This window comes from Hetaerina americana, unplaced genomic scaffold, assembly GCF_022747635.1.
Source record: "Hetaerina americana unplaced genomic scaffold, ioHetAmer1.1.p SCAF_7, whole genome shotgun sequence".
NCBI classification, from domain to species: domain Eukaryota; kingdom Metazoa; phylum Arthropoda; class Insecta; order Odonata; family Calopterygidae; genus Hetaerina; species Hetaerina americana.
Genome location: NW_027287316.1, coordinates 83,461,328 through 83,484,970, shown reverse-complemented (window position 1 = coordinate 83,484,970; position 23,643 = coordinate 83,461,328). Strand labels below are relative to the sequence as shown.

The following is a 23,643-nucleotide window of genomic DNA, read 5'->3' as shown; positions in this document are numbered from 1 at the left end:
TTACCCACGAGAGGGTCATACCAAGTTGTGTAGCATTAGCAAAAGCCTTTCAAACTTTTCTTTACGATGGGCTTCACATAGGGTGTGCAGGAGTCGACCAAGAGCACATACTGATGCAGAGAGAGTATCCCTAAGTAGTAACCTCAACAATTGTGTTGAGCCTGAGAGACTTTTGAGAGAAATTATGTCGTTCAGGCCACACATTAGGATCAAATAAAAACACGAGAATATGTGAAAAATAGCTAGAAGGGTGGTGGAAAGGAAGCCAATACGCTTGATATTTATGACAGAGCATTGTTCATCACTGCAAAAATAAACACTCCATTAAACTGGAAGGCTCAGCGTGAGCTCCACAGGGAGAAGAGGACTCATCTCTCTCATTGTGCCACCTTTGGCTCCCAATCATTCATCATAGCCAGAAAATTACATCAATTTAATTCGGTAGATGGCTCTGCCTTCAGATTCAGTACCTTCACCCTGATTTGAAGACAATGGGCACAGATTTGGATTTTTTTATGCATGATTCCTCTCCCTGCACAACCATTTCCCTACTGAGCACCAGTTTACTATCACGAACCTTGTGACTCAATTCCAACGACTCCTGGTAGAACTACGGATGGTATTGTTCCATTCTGTACTATGAAATTTGAAGAATTGTGATAGCGTTATTTGAAGTGATGGTATATTGGGCAAAGCATTCAGCAAATGGCCAGGCCCTAGTCCAGGGGCTGCCTTCGGTGATTCCACGCTCCACCCTAGGAGTTTGATTTTTGAATATCCCAGCTATTTCGAGGGAATTAAAGCATGGCGCGAAGAAGAAGGAGACCTGCCCCTCTCCTTGTCCCCACTTCACTACTGCTAATTTCGCATTCCACTGGATTCACCAAGATTCAAGCAACATCCTCAATCATCAAATTGACTTTCAGGTTGCTTACCATTGGTTTTGGGTAAGCTAGCATTTCAAATAGCCATCAAGTGTACCAACAATTATGTGTATGAATTAATTAAAACCGATTCACATTCCAAGGTATGTTTTCTGAAACTTCTCGAGAAATAGCCATAAAGTAAAAAAGCATTTATTTGCTCTATCATTTCTATCAGGAACACTCTCCTTATTCCGTGAGCCGACTGCCAAAGTAAAGCACAGTGATCAACGGGAGGGTTAATTCGACAGCTCTCAGGTGGAACTTTGGAATTTATGCCAGAGCCCTGCACCAGTGGCCCGCCCAAGCCCACCCCACGTGCCTCAGCCGTGAGAAGGCCCAACTCAGTCCATGGTATGGACTTGGTACTGTTGAGCCTGGCCCAGACCATACGTGGGCATTTGAGCTTACAAATATGCATTTCACCTACTATTCCAGCCCACCAGTGACTATACTATGCATCATTCTATGTGGACATGTCGTGGGCTTACAGCTGCGCATCCCCGCGATGCTGAATATTTTTCAGTTACATCTCAAAAACCTACTTGAGGTGCTCTGTGGAGGGCACTTTGGGTGAGTACGCCGTCTGTCGGATGGGACGTTAAGCTGTGGACCCCTTGGCACCTTTTGTAAAGAGTAGGCTAATGCCGATGCCAGGTTTATCTCCACCCTTCATCCTTTCCTGTCCATCCATAATGGCGCAAATGACCTCAGCTCTCGGTCGTCTTCCCTAAATACTCCAACTACCCACAGCTGCGCATGTGTCAGCTACATATAGCCCAGTGTCAACTTTTAAGCTGAGTGATTCCCCTCCCCTTCCCAGGAAGGCAATGCCAATGCTTGGGATCGTTACTTCAGTGAAAACATTTTTTGATCATAACGCATTGTGTAGACTCGAGAGACGAATTTAAGACTTAAAAGAACAACGCAGGGTAAGGACTCGTGAGGGCAACGTAACATTTTTCTATTTTATGCAATGTGCAAAACCTTTTTCCTTGGAAATCCCACCCCTTCATTCTGCCGTCCAAGCTCAAGGCCCACTCAACAGACGGCTTGGCCCACCCGGTCCACGGCATGGCCAGGTGGGATCTCAAGGCCCACGCAGGACTCTGATTTGTACTAAGCCCAATGGGGTCTGCAATTCACACATCGGGGAGCAAGGGGGCCCTTCTTCCCTGAATCCCACACGTGGCCTACCTCAAAAAACAACCCGAGAATGAACAGAGTTCATTCTTCATTGGTTAACTCCCGCACAGCTGTCCATTCAGCTACCACATTCCCTCACATTCAGATCACCCACGATCAGGAGCGGTCAACTTAAGAGAGCAGATCCGCGCTTCTTTCCTTGCGCTTGATGGACATGCAAGGGGAAAGCGGCCGACTCACCTAGCGTCCTTTGCCTCCAGATCCTTCTGCTTCTGCTGGCTCCTGAGGATTCCCGCCTGCCTTCGCCTCGCCACTGCCTCGTTGCGGATTATGTGGCGCACCTCCCTGCCCCCCGAGGACGATGAAGACCCCCCCCCGCCCCCGCCCTCCTCCGACGATAGCCTCGCCTCCACACCCCTCCCCTCCACGCCCTCCACCCCCTCCCCCACGCTCTCCTCCTCCTCCTCCTCCTCTGACGAGGACGACTCCGAGGACTCGCTCGACTCCGAAGACTCTGTGTCCGTCGAGGGCACCCTCTCGCTCCACTCGCCCTCCGGCTTCAGGATCGAGCGGACGGGGTCGTGGGAGACCCTGCCCGCACCCCCCCCTGCCGGCACCGCCTCCTTCTTCAGCACGCCCCTCTGGGGGGGGTCCGGCGGGCCATCCGACCCCCCGGTGCCCAGGGCAGAGTCCGAGAGGTTGACCTTGAGGATGCTCCTGACCACCTCGCCCCCATCCAAGTCCGCTTCCCCTCCGTGCTTCCCCTCTGCCGCACTCTCCTGGGAGGCCTCCCGGCTGTTCTTCAGGATTCCTGCGGGGGCGACCAAATAGGCGAGTCAAATCAGTTGTGGTGGCAGGAAGACACCGACCTCGCCAAAGGGAATTAGATTCATTAAGTGATGACTGCTTGCATGCACAAAATTAAAATTGGAAAAAAAGCCAGCTTTCCCATGCAGAATATGGTTGAAACCTATCCAAAGGCAGAGTTTGCAGAAGACGGAAACCAGGGGAAAAACCAAAGTGCGGTTCTTTTTACAGCCTTTTTATTCTTAAATGATAGCACGTGGAAGATTTAACTCCTGAAATGTGGACACAGAGCCCTCTGGACAGCTTCAATTGTACGTGGCTTGTTTAAAAAGTATTGCTAACAATTATTAATTCCGACATGTGTGTGGAGTGCTCAATTCAGACCATCTTCGGTTAAGTGTGTGCATGATTGCAGATTTTATATAGGCATTGATTAGACAGTGATAGGGCACACAATATTATCACTTTAAAACTTGGCGATGCAAAAAATATGCACAAGCTAAACTCAACCCGAAGGTCTTGACGGATGACCAAGAACAGAGTTCAGTGTCTGCTTGCGAAGACCTTCCGCAACGGCAACGCAATGATTCCCCCCCCCCTTTTTAGTCCCGAATTGGTGCCAGGAGACGATTCCCTATTCCCTGTTAAAGTGAAATCCTCCCTCCCTCAAAAGGACACCACCATGGGACCCAAAAAGCCGTCAAAGATGCTTGCACTTGTAGTACCTCTGGAAGCGGACCTTCTGGAAGCCTTTGAGTCGCGGAAAGAAAAAAGCAAAAGTGTTTCGACACTCAAGAGATGCACTTTGAAGAATTATGGGTGAGAATGTAGCAATATCTGAAATAAATTATTTTTCCAAAAATTTTCCCAAAACCTTTTATACAAACCATGTACATAAATGTGGACATCAAATATCAGAAAAATATTTGAGCTAGATAGCAGCATTCAGTCTGCTCCAACCATGGAGTTATTTTATATGGTCACATCAATGGCAAATATAAAACCTTTTTACTGTTTTAATGACTTCTTTTCTGGAGATATGTTTTTAAAGAGAAATCAATCATTCAATTAATATTAATTGAATTCTGCCAATCATATATTGAATTTCCATCCATGCCATTTGTTCCACCTCTTTCAGATAATCACTGAAGAATCACTTTGTCACTGACAATTTCATCAAAGGAATGAAAGGTTTTCTTATGTCTTACCCCAAAACCTTCAGATTTTCAGTATGTTCCAAATAAAACAACCATTATCATGAGACATGCTAAACATGCACTGGCCAAAGCAAAGGGCAACTTCCTACTAGATCCGAGGAACATTTATCTCACTTTATCAAATCAAATACATCCAGAGTTGCCATGCACTAACTATTACTATGGTCCTGGGACATTCTGATCACACAGTATAACCCAAGTAGCTGAAGACAATTAGTGATGAAAAAGTGGTCAAAACATCTCCTCCATAATCCATGTGCTGAAGTATTTCTAATTTCTCCAGCGCAGTGACCTTTCTTCTCAAAGTGCAGGATTTCAGGGATGAAATGGCTGCTGTGGCCACAATCTCTCAGGTGTTTGGCGAAGAGTGACGTGGAGATGTTGTTTCTAAAGCATGCTCGGTGCTCCTCTCCTCTCGTCTCAAATCTCCTTCCCGTCCCGCCTTTGTGTATATCCGATTGCAGTCTTTGCAAAGGAGTTTGTACACCCTACGCTTGTGTATGGGTTCAACTTGGTGCTTCGTGTGGCATAACGGGTTGATTAATTTTGTTTTACTGTAGAAGGCCAGTCTCACCTTTTCTTTTCGGAAGATTCTTTGTACTTTTAATGCCAAGTGGCCAAGGAATGGGAATCTCCGCCACTCTGGCTGGTTTTCTGCAGATGTGGGAGAACTATACAAGGCTAACTTGGCCAAAGGGGATAGTTTCTTGTAGTTAAGTTTATGAATTAACACTTCTCTACACCCATTGTTCACCGCAATCTGTTTTATGATGCTGAGTTCTTTCAGAGTGTTCTCTTTAGACACGGGGATAAAACATGCTCTGTGTACCATGCCGCGGAAGGCTGATAATTTTTTAGAGAAGCAGTGCCTAGAATTATGGTGAATGACTTCGTCCGTACAACACTTCTTCCTGAATATGGAATAATCAAACCTATTGTTTTTAATTTTAATAGTTAAATCTAGAAAGTTGAGGGATCCATCTGCTTCTAATTCCTTTGTAAATTTTATATGTTTATCTCTGGAATTAAGGAAATTTAAAAAACTGTCTAATTGTCTGTCAGAACCCGTCCAGACGCAGAAAACATCATCTACATACTACCTTGATCAAAAATTTCCCGGAATTTATTCAGAAAATTAAAAATACAAGTTTATTCATCTAAATCTATATTGTCCCCTTCAAAGTAATCCCCATCGACTGCAACACACTTATGCCAGCGCTTGATCCAATCCTCGAAACATTTTTCATATTCGGTTTTCGGTATGTCCATCAGTGCTTCCTGCGATTTTTCCATTACTTCCTCTCGGCTGCTAAAACGCGTTCCCCGTAATGGTTTTTTAACTCGATTGAACAGAAAGAAGTCACAGGGAGCCAAATCAGGTGAATTCGGTGGCTGTTGGATGGTATTCGTTGCATTTTTCGTCAAAAAATTACGAATAATGATAGCACTGTGCGACGGTGCGTTATCATGGTGCAAAATCCACGAGTTTTCTGCCCACATTTCTGGTCTCTTTCGGCGAATTGCTTCACGCAAACGTCTCATAACGCCCAAATAATACTCTTTGTTTACTGTCTGGCCTTCTGGCAAAAATTCATGATGCACTACACCGTTGTAATCCATGAAAACCGTCAGCATTGCCTTCTTTTTTGACTGAAAACGACGTGGTTTTTTTGGTCTCGGCTCATTTGGTGAACGCCATTCACTTGCCTGATGTCTGGATTGCGTGTCGTACTCATAAACCCACGTCTCGTCTCCAGTAATGATCCTTTTGATGAATGTGGGATCGGATTCAGCCTCGCAAATCATGTCTTTTGCGACGTCAACACGGTCTCTTTTTTGCATGAAATTGAGGTCTTTTGGCATGCTACACGACGGAAACCCAAATCATTAACCACAATGTCTTGGGCGGATCCATAGGCAATGTTCAAGTCCTCCGCTATTTCTCTGATGGTTAATTTGCGGTTATTGACCAACATTTCTTTTACTTTATCAATTTTTTCACCGACTTTCGATGTCGATGGTCTGCCACTGCGTTCATCATCTTCGATTGACTCACGACCACTTCTGAACCGCTCGTGCCACTGGTAAACGACCGTTTTTTTTAGAGAACCGTTGCCGAAACACTTTTCCAACATTTCCAACGTCCGTGCGCCACTAAATCCGTTTTTTACGCAAAATTTAATACAAGTTCGTTGTTGCAAATTTAAATCCATTTCTGCAATTGTAAAAAATCGCCAACACACACAGAGATAGATGTACTCTTGGCTACGTAACTTTTGCAAATGTCAAGTTATGACACTAAGATTTAAAGGGAATATCAACAACAGATGTACCAATTTAACAAAAAAAACAGAACTCAAATCGGAACGATGGGAGCGCCACACGGTGGTTATTCCGGGAACTTTTTGATCAAGGTAGTATCTATACCAGCAAAGGATATTCTTTAAGAGGGGATTCTCTGAGGACAACATCAGTTGCTCTAAATTGTCCAGGTAAATGTCTGCTAGTAGCAGGGAAAGCAAAGAGCCCATAGCCATGCCATCTTGCTGTTGGTAAATTTTGCCGTTAAACACGAAACTGTTTTGTTCTACCCACACTTTTAAGGAAGAACACAATTCAAAAATTACAGGGGTTGGAACCCTTGCTTTAACAAGGGTAACTTCCGCAATGTTTAGAGCTTCTAATCTTGGAACACTGGGGAATAAATTTGTAACATCAAACGATGCTATTATGCACTTGGGGGTTACTATTTCTTTAGACAACACATCCACCAGTTCTTGTGAATTTTATATTCCATTTTTTGGGGAAAATTTGGGAAAAGTTATGAATAAGACGTTTAACTTATTAGCCCATAAGTATAGCCTATAAGCCAAGTGGTTTAATTTTAAGGTCAATATGAATAATTTCCACCAAGTGACGCCAGAAACTGTTTCATTTACCCTTTTAAAAATTAAATCCTGGAATTGCTACAAACATGCCTGTATAGCTGCTTCTGACTTCAAGACATTATGTTCTCTAAACAAATATATTTAAAGTATGACAAATAAAAACTGTTGTAACATCAATTCACCAAAATAAGATAGCAGAAAATGTGTCTGTCCAAGTGTTTCATCACTATAGACGTGTTTGGAAATTGATAACCCATTTAACTTCCTTAAAACGTCTATGCGATTAAAATAGATCACTTAATTACTTTATAGGGAGAACTTTCTACATAGTCAATAAACAGGATTTTTTTCTGTTAACATTCTAAATAGTTTCTTCTAATTGTATCCAAGCATATCATTCTGAAAATTGTAGTCATCATGGTCAATTGCTTCATCATGTACTTTCCTCATCACTGCAATTAAATACACAAGTATTGAATGACTAGCATTGAGAAATTGTTCCTGGCCTAAGGTGTCAATCTCATCCCTCATCTGGTTTGCTTCAAGTTGCACTGACATGATTTCTCGGATGGCTAAAATGTGCGAGTGTTTCGAATAGTCAGCATAAAAATGAAAACCACTTCACTTTTCATGGCAAACCATTTTTTTTATTTTTCAAAGCTCTCTCCTCTTGGGCGCATACCTTTCATCCAATGCCGCTCAAGTTTGTTGATTCCTCTCGATTACAGCGAATGTTTCCACTACGCCAAATAGGCAGCCATTGGTGCTACCATCGCATCATTTGGAAACATTTTGAAATCATTGAAAACCATTATAATCAGCATTTTAAAGGCAGAGATTCACCATAATATCTATTGAGTTTGTTGCAAGTCTCTTTAAGTGATTTGCTTTCATTAATGTTTCATCAGCAAAACAAAAAATTCTATTTCATCCATTGATTGGGAGTCATTCGAATTACTTGACTCTTAATGAATGCCACGCACAAGAGGAATCCACTGATCTGGCTGAAATGCCACGTGTGCTCCTTCAAGAGATGATACCGAATGAAAACACTGCACCAGTGGTGCCATCCCGCCAAGTTTAGATTGACTTTTCAAACTACTCTTCTAATGGCTTTGGAGATCAGAAGGTAATCCAAAGCCATTTGAATTGCAAATTCAATGTAAAATACTGCAAACTAAATATGCAATGGAAATTTGATATGGCTAAGAGGTGGAACAGATTCCTTGCCTTTAATGGCTCTGTACTAGTATGAGGAGCTGATTTATTAGCTTGACAAATGAGCCCCTGCAATAAGTATTAATCTGGTACTTGAAAAATAGTATTTTTCAACACAAATATCCTGGCACACGCACAATGAATTCTTTACTATAAAGTTCAAATTAGAAAGTCACGGGACCTTTGCTCTTTTTCTACCACATGGATATAATAACACCTTTTAAAAGTTGTAACAGATCCAACAACCACAATTCAACATCATTACAGCAATTGATAATATAAGTCAGCAATACTCATGGATCATTCCAACAGGTCAATTCAACCCAGGTCATTGGATTCATGGTTAAGAGAAGGCATCAACCCAACCGCACCACGCTTAAAAACTGCTGCATTAGGAATCCAAGAGTTTCGTGGACCGACTCCCCTCCCCAAATGCACAGAATTTGTTAGAATATTCCTTCCCACCAACAACTGTTTCAGAATACATTGCTGGGTCATACCTTCCAGATGATCCGATTGATAATTTTATTTCAGGCCAAAGATGAAAACCACAGTTTACGATGCATGCACAACCCTTCGACAAAGTGGAAGCTGAACACATTACTTGGGAGTAATGGATGAGCAGGGACACAATTCACACCAGCTAAACAAGTGGCTTCTAACCAGATTGTGAGCTCAGGGGTATTTTGTTTACATGAAATTACAAATGAATGATGAAAACTACATATACCCATTGGCATCTAAAATCTACAAATAAATACATACTATCCCGTGCTAATTAGCAAGCAAATGCCCAAAATTGGAAGAAGAACTGTGACTTACCTTTAGGTCTAGCTTCAGTGTCAGACGCCTTGACCACCACGACCACATTGGCAGCTTGATTAGCGTCAAAACCATTTCCATATAATGGGGATTTCGCTCCTGAAAGGAAAGAGGAAATAACACAATGTATTCGTTCTCTGGCATGCACTCAATTATATTCAGCTATTGCACCTATCAGTACTGCAAAAAAATGTCAAATTATAAGGAACGACCGGCGAGAAAGAATTTAGATGCAGAGCAAATCAATCCCTGTAAATACTTGATGGTAAGCCAAGGACATTTTAATAAGTATAAGAAGACATTTGTATTCTGGTTACCAGCATCAACCACATCACAGTAATTGGTGGACCACTGCAGCACTGCATCCAATACAGGTATTACATAAAATTCCTAGAAAATGGGGGAGATACCACAGTAAAATCTTTTCAACGGAGTCATCTGTCAAATGTGAATTACAATACAACAATTACAGAGTGTATCCCACAGGTGCAAAATACCAAATTTTTGGGTTTCCACATCAATTCTCAAATCTCTTGGGATGAACACATGAGTACTTTAACCAGTAAGTTAACCTCGGCCTGCTTTTTAATAAGGTCCATTAGATCCACAGTTTCAGTGGCTGTTCTCTGTGCACTATACCATGGTGAATTTTATTCTCAAATAGCCTGTAGTATCCTTTGCTGAGGTATTTCATCTAAGGCCTCGGCTATGTTCAGGGCCCAAAATAGAGCCATTCTGCTAATCAGTTTGGCAAAACACAATGCCCATTGCCGTGCCCTGTTTAAGAAATTGGATGTATTGCCAGGGCCATGCATTTATATTTTTCACGTAGCAGTACATACAAAAAGAAATCTATCTGAGTATGTGAAAAATTATAATATCCACAAATATTCTACAAGGCAGAATGAGTAGCGGCACGTGTTATATGTACTTACAAAAATTACAGGTGCTGGCCCCAATTTTATGGGCCTTCAACTTAATAATAAACTCCCAGCAGAGATCAAGGCCCATAAAAGTGCAGTGGCATTGAAAGTCAATCTACTTAGGTTCTTAAAATTGAAAATGTTTTATTCAATTGCTGAATTCCTTGATTATGCCTGACATGTGTCTGGTATCCACAAATGTATTTTGTCACTTTCCCCTGACGCGTCTTCTATCAAGTGTAACAGTGTAACTATTTGATCGCTGGACAAATAAAATGTATTATTATTATTATAAATCATTCGCTTTGACCCGGATTCAATCCCGGATCCGTCAATGTCCGGCTGAGTGCTTCAGCCAGATAAGCTACCGAGGCATCCTCTTGCACTCCGAGATTTTGGGGGCTTTTGAAGGACCAAGATGCTGCGACAAAGTACCATGCATACAATGCCACAGGCATTTGCAGTCATGCACCACAGTCGATGAGGCTGAAGCCAACTTCCGCTAGTTGCTAGTTGAGCTAAACACTAGGGGTGTTTCACCTTTGACAAATTCCGAGAAACTGCAGATTGAGGGATCCAGGTTGGAATATCAGCCAAAGCAAATGGTTTTTACACTCTCACATTGCTGCATAGTAATTACATAAAATGATGATAATTTTTGCTAATCACATTCCCATTTAAATCTCCTTCTAATGAAGTATTTTGTTTGATGGTGATTCAGAAAACATTCATAAGGCCAGCTAAAGAGTTAGATGGCCTTTTGAATTGGGTGAATTAGTGAGTACGATTGATTTCATTGCTTTGCTAAGAACCTGCTGGACCGTCTCCCTTTTCCCACCAGTTGATATCTCAAATAGTTGCCATTTAATGGTTGCTATTGCAAAACATATTTTGCCTATTTGATTGTTTTTAGATACGAGGCATCGATTGCCTGGGGAGTCAAATCAATTTGATGATGTACACTTGGAAAAGGGAAGATGAGAAATCATCAACTGCTCTGAGATGCCTTCAGCCAATGCCATTTGAGCTTTTTGAGGTGTCCTTCAAAATGCTCCGATGGACTCACTCCTTGGCTCCATCAGCGAGAGAGAGAGAGAGTTCTGTGCCAAAAAGTGGGACGAGAGCATCTCACCAAACGCCATCCTCCCTCGGTCTAGCCTCGGAAGGGTCATTCCTGTTCTGCCGACTGAAGTGCAGCCAGAGAGGATGACGATTTGCTATGGAGTGGGGATATTGAGGAATAATCACAGGAGTGCAGCAGATTCCAGAAAGTGCATGCTTCCACACTTCTTCTGGGAGTGGAAAGAACAGAGTCGGCGTGAAGGGTAACTAACGCAGATCTAACCAAATGAAAGTAATGAGATTCTTTGATAAAAAGCCAATACTGGGCATCGAATGAAGAAGGCATACAATACACAGCATGAGGAACATCTCATTCCTCCAGCAACTTAATAAGAAAATGGGCAAAAGAAGAAAGAATTTGAAGAGCAGTGAAAATGCCTAAATACATCAAAGAGGAGATTAATTTCAACATTGAAAGAACATGAGGAGTTGATTGATAATTGGAATCCTCGGCAATGGTGCGAATATTAGTAACAATTATGTACCAGTAAAAAGCACACTCCGCTGTGGGAATGAGCACGGTGACCTCTGAGCAAAGAGAGGTCAAGGGAAGGGAGCACCAATCAGAGGCTTTTGACGCGTGGCTTGGAAGAGGGATGGTAAAATGAAGTTCAGCAAAGCAGGAAGAAATGATGACATGTTGCATATGGTAAGGGAAGAGCTGAAAATTTCCAAGAGTAGAACAATTCTTGATATTTCTTGACTATCGTGGATTTCAGAGGAGAATATACAGGTATTACATATTAAGGTCCAAGGCAGCATGTGGCATTTCCAGGTCAAATGGATCAAAATAAGTAAAACATACCATGGACTAAATTTAAGGTATCACAAATTTTCATTTGCGTTAAGTGGGGGCAGTTATGACTCCAAGAATCCCATTCAAGATATACTTTTTCCCGGCTTAACATTGCAAACACAGGCAAAAATATTGGCCTTCCATTGACTGCATTTTCCACTATGCCAAAATTGCCCCATAGCACAATGTGCATTGATGATATTCATGCTGTGTGCAAACTGTAAATGTGGATATTTGTCTGACATGAGCCTGTAAGGCCTCTCTTACAAAGGCCATAAATCAAAACTATTAAGCTCCATAAACATATCCCCCACATATGAGTGAAGTACACAGAGAGTACTATAATGTGAGAAAGAGAAGCTAACAGCAGATATTACTATGGAAGGAGAAAAAAGAAAACAATTGAAATGTGTAGTTCACCTACCTTTGATGCAGCTTGGCATAAAGCAGAATACATTCTATGGAAATCATTCAAGCTACACTGGGATTTACCATAAGGACATGAATAATTACTCAGCTTGAAATAGATACAACTACAAACAAGAAAGCAGAAGGCAGAGGCATTTATGTTGGGTGTGTCAGTCTCATGGATCAGAGATATGGGTTCAGGGTTCCAATCCCTCAAAAGTCACTCCTTTGGGCAATCCCATCCCAAATCCAAGTGATGTAATTTTCTTATTTACTAGAGAGCTTCACGGGGAGCCAAATGGCGGCAGAGGGAAAGGAACTGGCCCTGAATCATCCAGTTGATGTACTCATTTGGTGCACAGTTGAGCTTAGTATTGAGTGGGCTCTACGTTGACCTAACAAACCAATCATTGGGCTTAACTGCAGTGGATTGATGGCTAACATTTTGGAATGCTGGTTTCCCCAAGAGATGATTCAAATAATCATTTTATCAAGACATCTTTGCATTGTTTTATATTTCAATCACACTGAAAATTTACATCTGCACATGCCACTCACAGGAGAACTGCAGGACTTTAAGGATTGAGCAAGTTCGCTTGAGAGAAAGAGAGAGGAAAATAATGATGACAAACTTCAGCACAGATGTAAGAAGGCAAGAAATAGCCGTGGAAACCCAAAGAAGGCAGAAAAAGCGAGCAGAGGAAATGTAAAGGGGGGAGGAAGGAAGAGAATATGCATTTGAGAGGGCATGAAGCCAGCAGGCAGAGTGGAATGCAAAGAGATACCAAGAACTGAAGAGGGAAATCATGAAGGGCAAACGAGAGGAAGTTCAAGAGAAGCAATTGGGGTACGAGAGAACCGGCATTGGAAGGATGAAGGGTCAACCAACCATGATTACCGCTGAATAACTTAATCCCACCTTCAACTTGGAGGAATCACATGCTCTCTGCCTCCAAGAATGAAGCCACCAACCTGTGCTCCTGGTGTCCGACGTCGATTTGGAGTGAGACAAGTGATGATTGACAAATAAGGCCTCTCGGACCTCCTCTGTCGTCACCGGCTGCGTGCGGAACCTTGAATCGCCACCAGCACCAAGTTGACTCAGTCTTCTGCCAACACCACTACGACGTCTCTCTGATATGGCAGCTGTGTTATTGCTGTGGGCGGTCGGTAACCGTTCATCGAGGATCTTCTGGTTGAACAGACGTACTCGCTCAGCCAGACTCAATTTGGCGGGATCATTTTCATCAAGCTCTGGGCCTGTTAGCACACAACAAGAAACGGAATGCAAGGATTAAGTACATTTTAATTTAAACTCAGAAAGTCATTCAAGGATTCATGACTAACAATCGGCCAAAAAGTATAGCGTCATTCAGTAGAAAGAAGTAGCCTTTCAGCAAACACCAGAAAATTGGCGATTTGTGCATGGGTCCACCAAGCAGTAGTACTTACCACATTGCAAAATTTATGAACATTTGTGAAATTTGGATGAGTTAATGCACTAAAGCACAATCATGCAAATAAGCATGGGTACACATTTAAATAAATACAAATAAAATAAGCATAGGTACACAATTCTGATTCATGACGAATTAGTCGCATACAATTTATATCAAAAGGATGTTTGATCAGACAAAGTATTTTCTAAACAAGATGGGAATTTGAAGAAAAGTAATATTTATATCTTTTGACTAAGAATAGACCTTTTACTTGAAGAATATTTAATTTCTGTAATTTCAGAGTCAAGCAATTAGCACAGAGGGGTCATTGCAATGTCTTACATTGAAGGTACACTATGTTCATGGTGAAAATATATCACCCATAAGGAGTCCTGGAAATTGTGGAGGTAATTCATCGGAATTCATTCGACAGACACCACAGAAAGAAGGAAAAGGTACGCCTGCAGCAGCCAACAGATTGATGCACCAAAAGTACACCAAATATAATCAAATTTGAGCATTACCTAGAGAGGCATATTAGAGTGGATGAGACCTGACTACTGGTAACAGAGTTCCCTCTAACAGACAGCAGTACACACTAGCTTCATCATTTTGGTGGCAATACTCTTTGGCATAGACTGATGAATATAATTACCTTTCCTTTTATGATTACACTCCTTTCCTCCTCCCTTTGATGAAGGATGTAATACCCCCTGTGCCTTCTTGAGACAAATTGGACACATTTTGTTACTATGAAGTTTGTTTATATCTACAGTTTCTATGGCTGCTAGAATAATAATTGCATTGATCATATTTGGGGTAAAACTGCTGGACTCTATTTATAATGGAATATAATTTCATCCTCAAGTTCATCACTTTTCACTTTTATTTCCTAAGCTCCACTCGCGTGCGACTGAAATTTATCATCAATGATAATCTATCCATAAAAAGGTTGGTTTTGAATTGTCTGTAACAACTATTATGCACCATGGATCCCTTCTGTCTGCTCTACATTATTTCCCTGCTCTACTTCATTTCTAGATACCACCAACCTGTGTTCTTACCATCTCAATTACTGAATTAGACTGTTATCAGTAAGCAATTCCCCCATTTTGTCCCTCCTGTTGTGACATTCAGTGTGTTATAATAAACACAAAAAGGAAAAATAAGTCTAATTCAAGGGACCAATTTTAACCCGCAGAAATATCAAATTTTTACCGCGAAATCAGTGATGTTAGGACCACATTGTGTTTTAGATGTAAAAAGGTCATGAGATTGTGAGAATCATTATAGGATCTTCCAAACATTGGTCCCCATTGTTTTGTGCGTGTCTGGTGCAGGGCATGGCATGACACATTCAAATGATCCAACAGACTCACCACTCTCAGCTTGGCGTGTTGCTTCCGTGACCTCCTCGGACGTGATGGGCTGCGTCGAGAACCTCCCCCCTCCAGAGCGCCTGTCCTTGCGGTCACGGAACCGGCCTGCGTTGGTCGATGCCTTGGCACCCCCCTCCACCTCCACTGGCCTCTGCGAGAACAGCATCGCCCTCGCCGAAACACTCCCACCCGAACCGTGGTCTTCTTCCTGCCCACTCGACTCCCTCGGGTGGCTGCCGCCCGAACTACGGCATCCTTCCTCCGATGCCCTCCTCATCTCAACGCGCTCCTCCGTGGGCGCTGGTGGTGGCGATGGCGACTTGGCTGGAGGGCGCTCTGGCGGTGGTGGCTGTGGCTTGGGCGAGTCCAAAATGGTGGGGCCGGTGGCACCAGGGGAGGGGCTCGTCTCGGGGTGCGAGGGGAGGGGCTCCAAGGGGTCTCCACGCCTCAGCCGCAGGATGCCCTTCTCCCATGCCTCCGAGAGCCGTCTCGTCAGTGACCTCCCTCCGCTGATGGCCGAATCACTCAACTCACCAAACTGAAGCAATGGGGCCGTGGTGCTCCCTCTGTACGCCTTCACCGTCTCCAGCCTGCATTGTGATAAAGATTTATACGACATCGTTACGGAAAACACATCAATTTAGGAATGGAATGGAATTAATGAAAATAAAATCATAGAAGATAAATATTCTAGGAAAAAGGTGCGCACGTGCAATAAATCAAAAAAAGAATAAATCCAAGGAAGTGGAAATGGAAGGGTATGAAAATGTGCTGCACTTTCACTGTAGTATCGTAAAAAAGCAAAATTTGAGTACACTACGGAAGCATTGTATATGCACATTAAATTAATGAGGGGGGTGTGATTGGGCGGTTGAGGAGCACTTGTGGAGAGAATAGGAGAGAAAGGGGGAGAGGAATAAATGAGCGAGTCGTGAAAGAGGTTTAACTAAATGCACCGACAAGTATGAAGTTCGGCACACAATTTTGGCTTGCTTACGTTAAGAAATTGGATGAGAGCCAAAGCACCAAACGCATCTGAATGAGGGAGAAGTGAATGCTTTGAGAGAGAGAGAGGGGGGAAGGGGGGACTGAAGTGACGGACTGAAAAAGTCACGGAGGCATGTGTGGCCCAAGGGATGCCCTCAATACATTACGAGTACATACACGAGGAATCTGTAAAGGGACAGGATTGCACGAACGTATGAAACAGTGATGACCAGGCGACAGAGACAAGAACTTTGCAATGATAAAGCACTTCTGATGAAATAAGCATACCAGGAAGTATGCTTCCCTTTGTGGGACCTAATACGAGGCATCTTCAGACAGTGCCGAGCCCTGAAGTGAACCGTGGGAGGGGTGTGCATGTACCTATATCGCTGGGCGAGGTAGGATTTGGCAGTTGAAACATTTTACTCTCTCTCTCTCTCAGGGAAAACATTTCCATTTTATGTTCTACCGCCCCAACATGCTTACGAAGGCATTGCGTGGGTACCCTGCACTGCACATTTGCTTCAGGATACACTCTCAGAGTAAAAGCATTTTCAATAGAATTTAGAATAAAACAAACTCAAAATTCTTTCGTCTACTAATTACACTTCCAAATGGCACCTTAATTTTACAAAACCTTCCTCCTGTGATGAATGATTTACAGCTGTCTTGGCAATATTTACAGATATCAAAGAATAATTCCAATAAAACTTTTCTTTAAGATATTTCGGTGGTAAAAAGAATAAATTCTGCAGTCTCATTTCCCACAAATAAATGCTTTCTATGAATCAGTCATGATGAGCTGATTTAAATAAATATAAACTTCAATAACAAAAGCACACTTTCATTATTAAGGCATTATTTATATCCAGAACAGGTCATCTGTTCACAAAATAACTAATATCACCATAGCAAAAGGCAGACAAAACATGGGTGGCAAATATATTTTGCGGGGAAAGCCACTATCCATGGAGATTAAGTGAAAAATCTTGTCCCAGATGAGAAAGATAGGACTTCATAACAAAATTGAAAGATCCTATTCACATTTGGGGGTTTGGTAAAAGTACATTGCAGAGTCTGGATTTTCTATCAAAGCCGGCTCGGAAGGGAAAAAGACATCCCTTTGAGTGGTACAACCAATCAGGTTGGCAGCAGTGAATCATATGGCCAAAGGACATTACATTAATGTACCAAAGTAAAGAAGAAGTTATTCTCCCAGTGGCCATATTTAAACCTAGGACTACCTAAAAACCACATGAACCAAAGAAAACCACAAACACCACTAAAGGAGAGACTGTAAACTCTCAATTAGCCAATGCAGAGCACTGTTTTAGATGTGCAACAGTCTCCATGACCACCATTACTCCTGCCTGTTCCTCATCTAACGAGATAAGACACAAAAGGTGTCATGAATGATGAATCAAGACTGGTAAATATATTTCTACTTGTTATTTTATTAGTCATTTAATGTACAAGCCTCGCGTACGGATGAAATCCTGGATAGAAATATACAAGTGTATATATACTTGCATGTATCAAAACCAATACGTGGAAAATTCCAATTGCCACTAGTACAAGCTACTCACGGGAGTCACTAAAATGGCAACCACTTTGGAAAGATTTCACCAATAATGGCACTTTCTAATCACCAAATATTCTGTACGAGTCAAAAAAACTTTGATGAAGATGACAGCCAAACCTGTTATTCAGAAAGAAACAGCTTAAAAGGCTATGCTATAAAATCAATAAAGACCTTTTCAGAATATTTCCTAACCTGGTCAATAAACTTAATATTTTCTTCAATTTTAACAGAGTAAGATGCATAAATATTTGATGTGACCATCTAGAAAGGAAATTAAACTAACATTAAAGACAGATCTTAGCCAGTTAAATATTACTGCTCATTAATGATAAGATACAAAATGAAATGACAACTCACACGGAGACATGTGGGAGTGACAGCCTTAATTACTGCTATGAGATGCATCCTGATAAGCCAATGGGCCACTTTGTAAATATTCATCCACAAATATTCCTTCCTTCAAAGTTTCTAAATTCTAAAAGCATATTGACATGCTTCTCATCAGAGTGTTTTCGATGAATGAGGCCAAAAAGGGATGTCCACAAAGCCACACTCGCACAAGCAAAATATTTGGAGTACCCTACATCACCATTGAAAGATCATTGCACAAGGGCGTGGATGGGGCCTTGAGGGCATTGAAACTGCTTGACCCTGTCATAAGTTCTCCCTCGGAACAGGCACGCGGAAAGAAACTTTGTTATCGCACGAGTTTATCGATTTCACTCGGAGGTGGCAGCACTTTCTGTTTTGGCCAGGCTTGAAAATAAGACTCCTCAAGTCGCTGAGCCACTCGTAAACATTCACTCCAGAAGCGTCAATCACAAGATTCTCAAATGCCGATGAGTACGTCATGAAACGGCTCAGTCAGTTTTAGTCGTCGTTGGAAACAATGAGAGAGGAAAGGTGGGAGTGTCACAAGGGGAGCACAACCCTCGGAGACAAAGAGCACAGTTGAGCACCACACCATACTCAACTTTCTGGCGACATTGAGCACACAAAAGCACTGAGGCAGGCACACGAGGGTGGCGAGAAGGGAATTGCCAACGAGGAATTCCCCGTTACGGGCAAGTGAAGCAAGGGCCAATGCAATGCAGTCCAACGTTGGAGATTGCCAATGAAACGCAGTTGACACGAATATTGGAGGAATGGATTGTTTGCAGGAACAGAGGCAATCTCAACAACTGATTCGTCATAAAAATTGACAGTGAGAAGAGGAAAGAATTTCAAGAGAGACCTGATGCCCCTCTGCACACAGCAATGGCACGTCTACTTACGACTCTGAAACAACATGGGCGGCCACGCAACGGAGGCAATCTAATCCATTGGAGGAAGGCAGGAAGGTGTGCTGGGGAGAATATGAACTATGAGGGCGTTAGAGGAGAGGGAACCGAAACACGACTGAGAGCCCCACTGAAGGAGGGAGTGAAGGGGAGGGGCCCACTGGGCAGAGCACATGTGGAAGTGGCATGAGGGGAAGCACGATTGGCTCTCCCCCCTCCCTCCCCTTCCCAAGGGAACGAGGGAGAGAGCCGGATTGCCAAACGGCGACTCTGGAGTTTCCAAAGATGATGTCAAGGAAGTGTACCCAGCAGCCGGGCTAACTATAGACTTGGCATGCAAGCCAACTTCCCTGTCCAAAATGGTGAGGGATTGGGAGGGGAGGGGAGGGAGGGGGGGGAGGGAGGGGGGGAGGGGGGAGGGAGGGAGGGGGGGGGGGAGGACAGAAAATGAGAGCATCCAATCCCACGACTAGGGTGGGGGAAGGAGATAAACTCTGCTAAAGGGTTTATATTCGGACCAATGGGTGTTTTGTGCTTCCCACCTTTATCTAAACACTCGGGACGGATTTAGCCCCAGAGAAGAGTGACAGGGTAATTAATTGTTTACACGTGAGGGTAGTTCAGGGCACAAAAATGCATTTAAAGTAAACAAAAAAGTTCCAAGGCTCAAACCAATAAGCTGATTTCATCACTCCATGCCACAAATTTGACTTAAAACTCGCTGTTAGATATTTTTTGGGCCAATTATACGGATGACATTGAGTGAATTCTACAACCGAAAGAAAACAAGCATAAAATATGAGAGCTTCTCCGCAATTTCAGTAATTACAGTTATGAGGAGAAAGGTTATAACCCAATTAAATTCATGTTCAAAGTTGGAAGTGTATAACCCCTATCATAACATCTTGCAACTTACATCTACATGGGTACATTCTCTCAACTTTGGGCAAATCATATCTTTCTCTCACAACGAGGAAGTGACTCCTGGGCCATACTTTGACTTGGGCACGATTGGAAAGCAGGGCATTCATGACAAGCAGGTATGCCCCATGAAGACCTGGGCACAATTAGTTTCCGTAGCACAGATGTCACCATTGAGACTGAAGATGGTATTTGGTATGGCTCCAATGTCCACAAAATACAACTCCTCTCCCTTTCAACGAGGCTTTCTGGCTTCAGCCTCTGCATACGGCATCACTATGTGAGAGATTAAATTAACTGCCTGATTAACTTAAAATCCAACTGCCAAACACATTTATCTTATGGCACTCATGACAACGCTGAACGACCCTATGCTTATCTTTTGAAATGATTCCCTTCGCAAAACACAAGAACTATGTTCTTTACTCCATAAATAATATTTAGTTTAATAGCAGCACATTATGGTTGAAATGAGCAAGTGGTCAGCGAGAAGAAATATCTCACTCTCTGCTTTGATCCACTCCACCCCCACATACCTTCGTCCCACCCTTTTGGGGCTGATGAAATACTTCTTAAACGTTACATGATTTCAACAAAAGTGAGCAAGTGTCTCACTCAAAGCCCTGCATTTTTATCGGTATAAATGACAAAAAAATTACCTATCATCTAATAACATTTCTGGCGATGCAAAATAAAAAATAAACACTTAACAAATCCACCATCATTGAAAGTGCAATAGCATGAAACCTAAACTTTACATAGTCGAAAGTTTTCTTGAAAACATACTTAAAATCATGATTTGTGTAGAATTGAGGATGGGGAAAAATCTTTTATAAAATGTATTTTATGTTTCATAAATAACAAGTCTCCCTTGCTCATAAAACAATATTAACATTGATTTCAAAACAAGCAATTATCATAAACTTATAAGATACCATCGTAGATCCTACTCTTTCTGTTTGTACTGTCATTATTACCAACCTTAATTTTCATATACATGTTTTAAATAAATAAGCATTTAATGTTCAACAGAGTCAAAAGAACTTTTAGTGAATGCAACAGCTTAAAATAGCATAGCTTGTCCTCTGGTTTGTGAGCAATAAGAATTATCCTTAGTCATTCACATTGGCTGGGCTAAAATACAGCCCCAAAATTTTCTAGTTTGAAATTAAATGACGGTAAAGCCAAATATACTCCATGATCCACGACTACTGCCAACACCAACATAATGCCGACTGAAGACCAATGCTCTCCATGCTAACATATGGTTATGCGTCAGAACAGCACAAAAGAATGTTTTCCTAATGCAGGAAAGGGTTAAACGACCCCTGGCAAGGGCACCAAAAAGGGAATCTTGTCAAACCCTTCCTGAATTATGTGGAAATTTCAACCTCACCACGTGTGTACATACTATTTCACCTTTTCGTGAGTATTAGAGAGCGCTATCATCTACTAATGACCAATTTATGCATTCATGAAAATGCAGCCAGGAAAAAGTGACTGTTCACATTTCATGCAATGCAATGGCTGTGTATGGCAGGGGGCACTCCCACTAATTGCATTGCATCGCATTATTATCTCCCAAAATATGTAAAAACTGTCATGACTCTTTGATACATTTTTAAACTAAATCAAAACCATTCTCAATGGCAAAATCTTACTACACAACTATAATAACCAAGTAATATAACAAGAAAGGTAAAATATGGCCGATAAATGTATGATTTTTCTGTTTATTTTAGTATAATATAAATATGTACTTTCTACTTCTCCTATAGTTTTTAATTATTGGGCCCTAATAGGATAAATAAAGATATTATTATGACTATGCAAGCGGGGCGTTTAAATTAACTTGTCAGAAATTTCACGGTACACCATCGAAGGTGTTGACATTAGTATTGAAAGGCCTAAAGTTGGCAGGAATGGAAACAATATTTTATTGACAGTTAAACAGATGAACTCATCAGATTTCATGATCTGAAGTTAGTTTACATGAATGAATTCTGTAAAAATGAAAATGTGCAATGCAACATGAATGAGTGATGTTGGGGAGGAGACAGCAAAGAACCATGTTTTGTGCCAGAAACCAAATTGAATGAGCCGATAATGGGAGTGGGTCATATCAGAGTTCAACCCCTCCCGTTGGCAAAGGTGACCATCTCCTTCAGCGCTGACTTCAGCCCTACCACCCGCTCCAATTATCTTGGCGCTTAACCCTTCAAGAGGTCCCTCTGATGGCTGCACATTTTGAAATGCAAGCAATATTGAGTCGAGTGGTTGAACTCACCAAGCAAAGAACTACAACTTGAATTAGAATATTTATAATTAGAGTTTTCAGCTCCCAGTGTAAAAAATAAATTACATTTCCCTAACTATGCCCAGACCAGCAGAGTTCAAGTTTTGTAAGTGGCAATGAAATGATATAATGACAAGGAATACAGATAAACCTGCAAAATACAGGATGGGCATGAATCATTGCTATGGGACACAGGCCAGGGCTCACTTCCTCACTCAACACAATTGTTTTCATATTACCCCGACTTAATTTTCACACGGCAGTGGAAATAATTCTTTGAACACTTGTGAGTTGAAAACGTGACATTTGGTAGAGAATAGGATATTGCTGAGCAAATGCCAGAAAAATGGAATTTTCTGGAAGAGAGATGCTGCTTAATGCTACAAAATACTTCCAACTGCATTTTGAACAACATTGAAATCAATGTGGAAGTTCCAGAAGAGGACATGATAAGACTTTAAATAAGAAAAATCCACAAATGGCGGTAGGGCAATTGGAAAAGTTTCATTAAAACAACATGCTTTTCATTGACAAATTCCAAAGTTCCAAATTTCAGAGTTTAAGAGGACGCCTCGGTAGCTTAAGTGGCTAAAGCACTCGACCGGATATTGAGGGATCTGGGTTCGAATCCCAGTCAAGGCGAATGATTTTTACACTCTGATATTGTTGCATTTAAATGCTTTTCATTTATTTCATTACTTCTGTGTTTATTGAGGGAAGATGAAAAGGCCACATAAGTCATTTGAATAATCACAATAGTAAGTGAGTATTTGAACAGCGCTGGGCGTCTTTAGAGAATATTCGAGCTTCTATTAGAGAAACTCTTAGATTTAATAAATTTATATCTAATAAACCATAAACACAGTCATTGACCCAAAGGTCAGTTTGGTAGGTGATGGTAGAGTTCGCCCAGTACTAGAGTAGGAGCAGTAGGTGAACTGGCCCTCCTACCCCATGAGGGAGGCCAGTTCCTTTCCCTGGGCCGCTTGTGATTTCCCAGGAAGATCTGGTACCCTAAGAATCACATAGCTTTGGTTTATATCTAATATCCTATACTAAATGGTAACATAAATAGAATTATCAGTAACATAGGAGCAGAATGCTAATATTATATTTATTTTATGTTGTTTATGCTATTCCTATTACCATATTGATATATCATGTACGAGGGCTGATCAAAAATGTATTTGCATTCTTTATTATTCACATATTTTATTTGTGCAAAAAAGTATATTTTATTATACTATACCTAAATGGGTAACATAAAGCATTGCAAGTATTATCATTTTACTCAAGTTGCATCACCAAACACCATCATTGCAAACTGAAACATGTTCAGTTCACCTGGGCTAGGAATGGAGACGAAATGCAATTGCTTTTCCCTGAACGGATCATCAGGTGAAACCAGAAATGGCTTTCACAACTTCTAAAAAAAAAAACTTCAGACTTTCGTAAAACTGTTGGCATCAGCAATAGCTAAGATGTTTCA

At 41.7% G+C, this 23,643-nt stretch overlaps 1 protein-coding gene across 1 annotated transcript in view; it reads right to left on the bottom strand.

Moving 5' to 3' along the window:
- Nucleotides 1–2,013: 2,013 nt before the first annotated feature.
- The window catches only part of LOC139696900 (serine/arginine repetitive matrix protein 1-like), a 261,325-nt gene continuing 239,695 nt past the window's right edge, over nucleotides 2,014–23,643 (bottom strand). The window contains exons 6-10 of the mRNA XM_071595780.1: nucleotides 15,089–15,678; nucleotides 13,243–13,530; nucleotides 9,022–9,120; nucleotides 2,310–2,880; nucleotides 2,014–2,116 (exon numbers count right to left, since the gene is read on the bottom strand). Of these exons, the coding sequence (XP_071451881.1) occupies nucleotides 2,014–2,116; nucleotides 2,310–2,880; nucleotides 9,022–9,120; nucleotides 13,243–13,530; nucleotides 15,089–15,678 (1,651 nt within the window). The remainder of the gene's footprint in view (nucleotides 2,117–2,309; nucleotides 2,881–9,021; nucleotides 9,121–13,242; nucleotides 13,531–15,088; nucleotides 15,679–23,643) is intronic.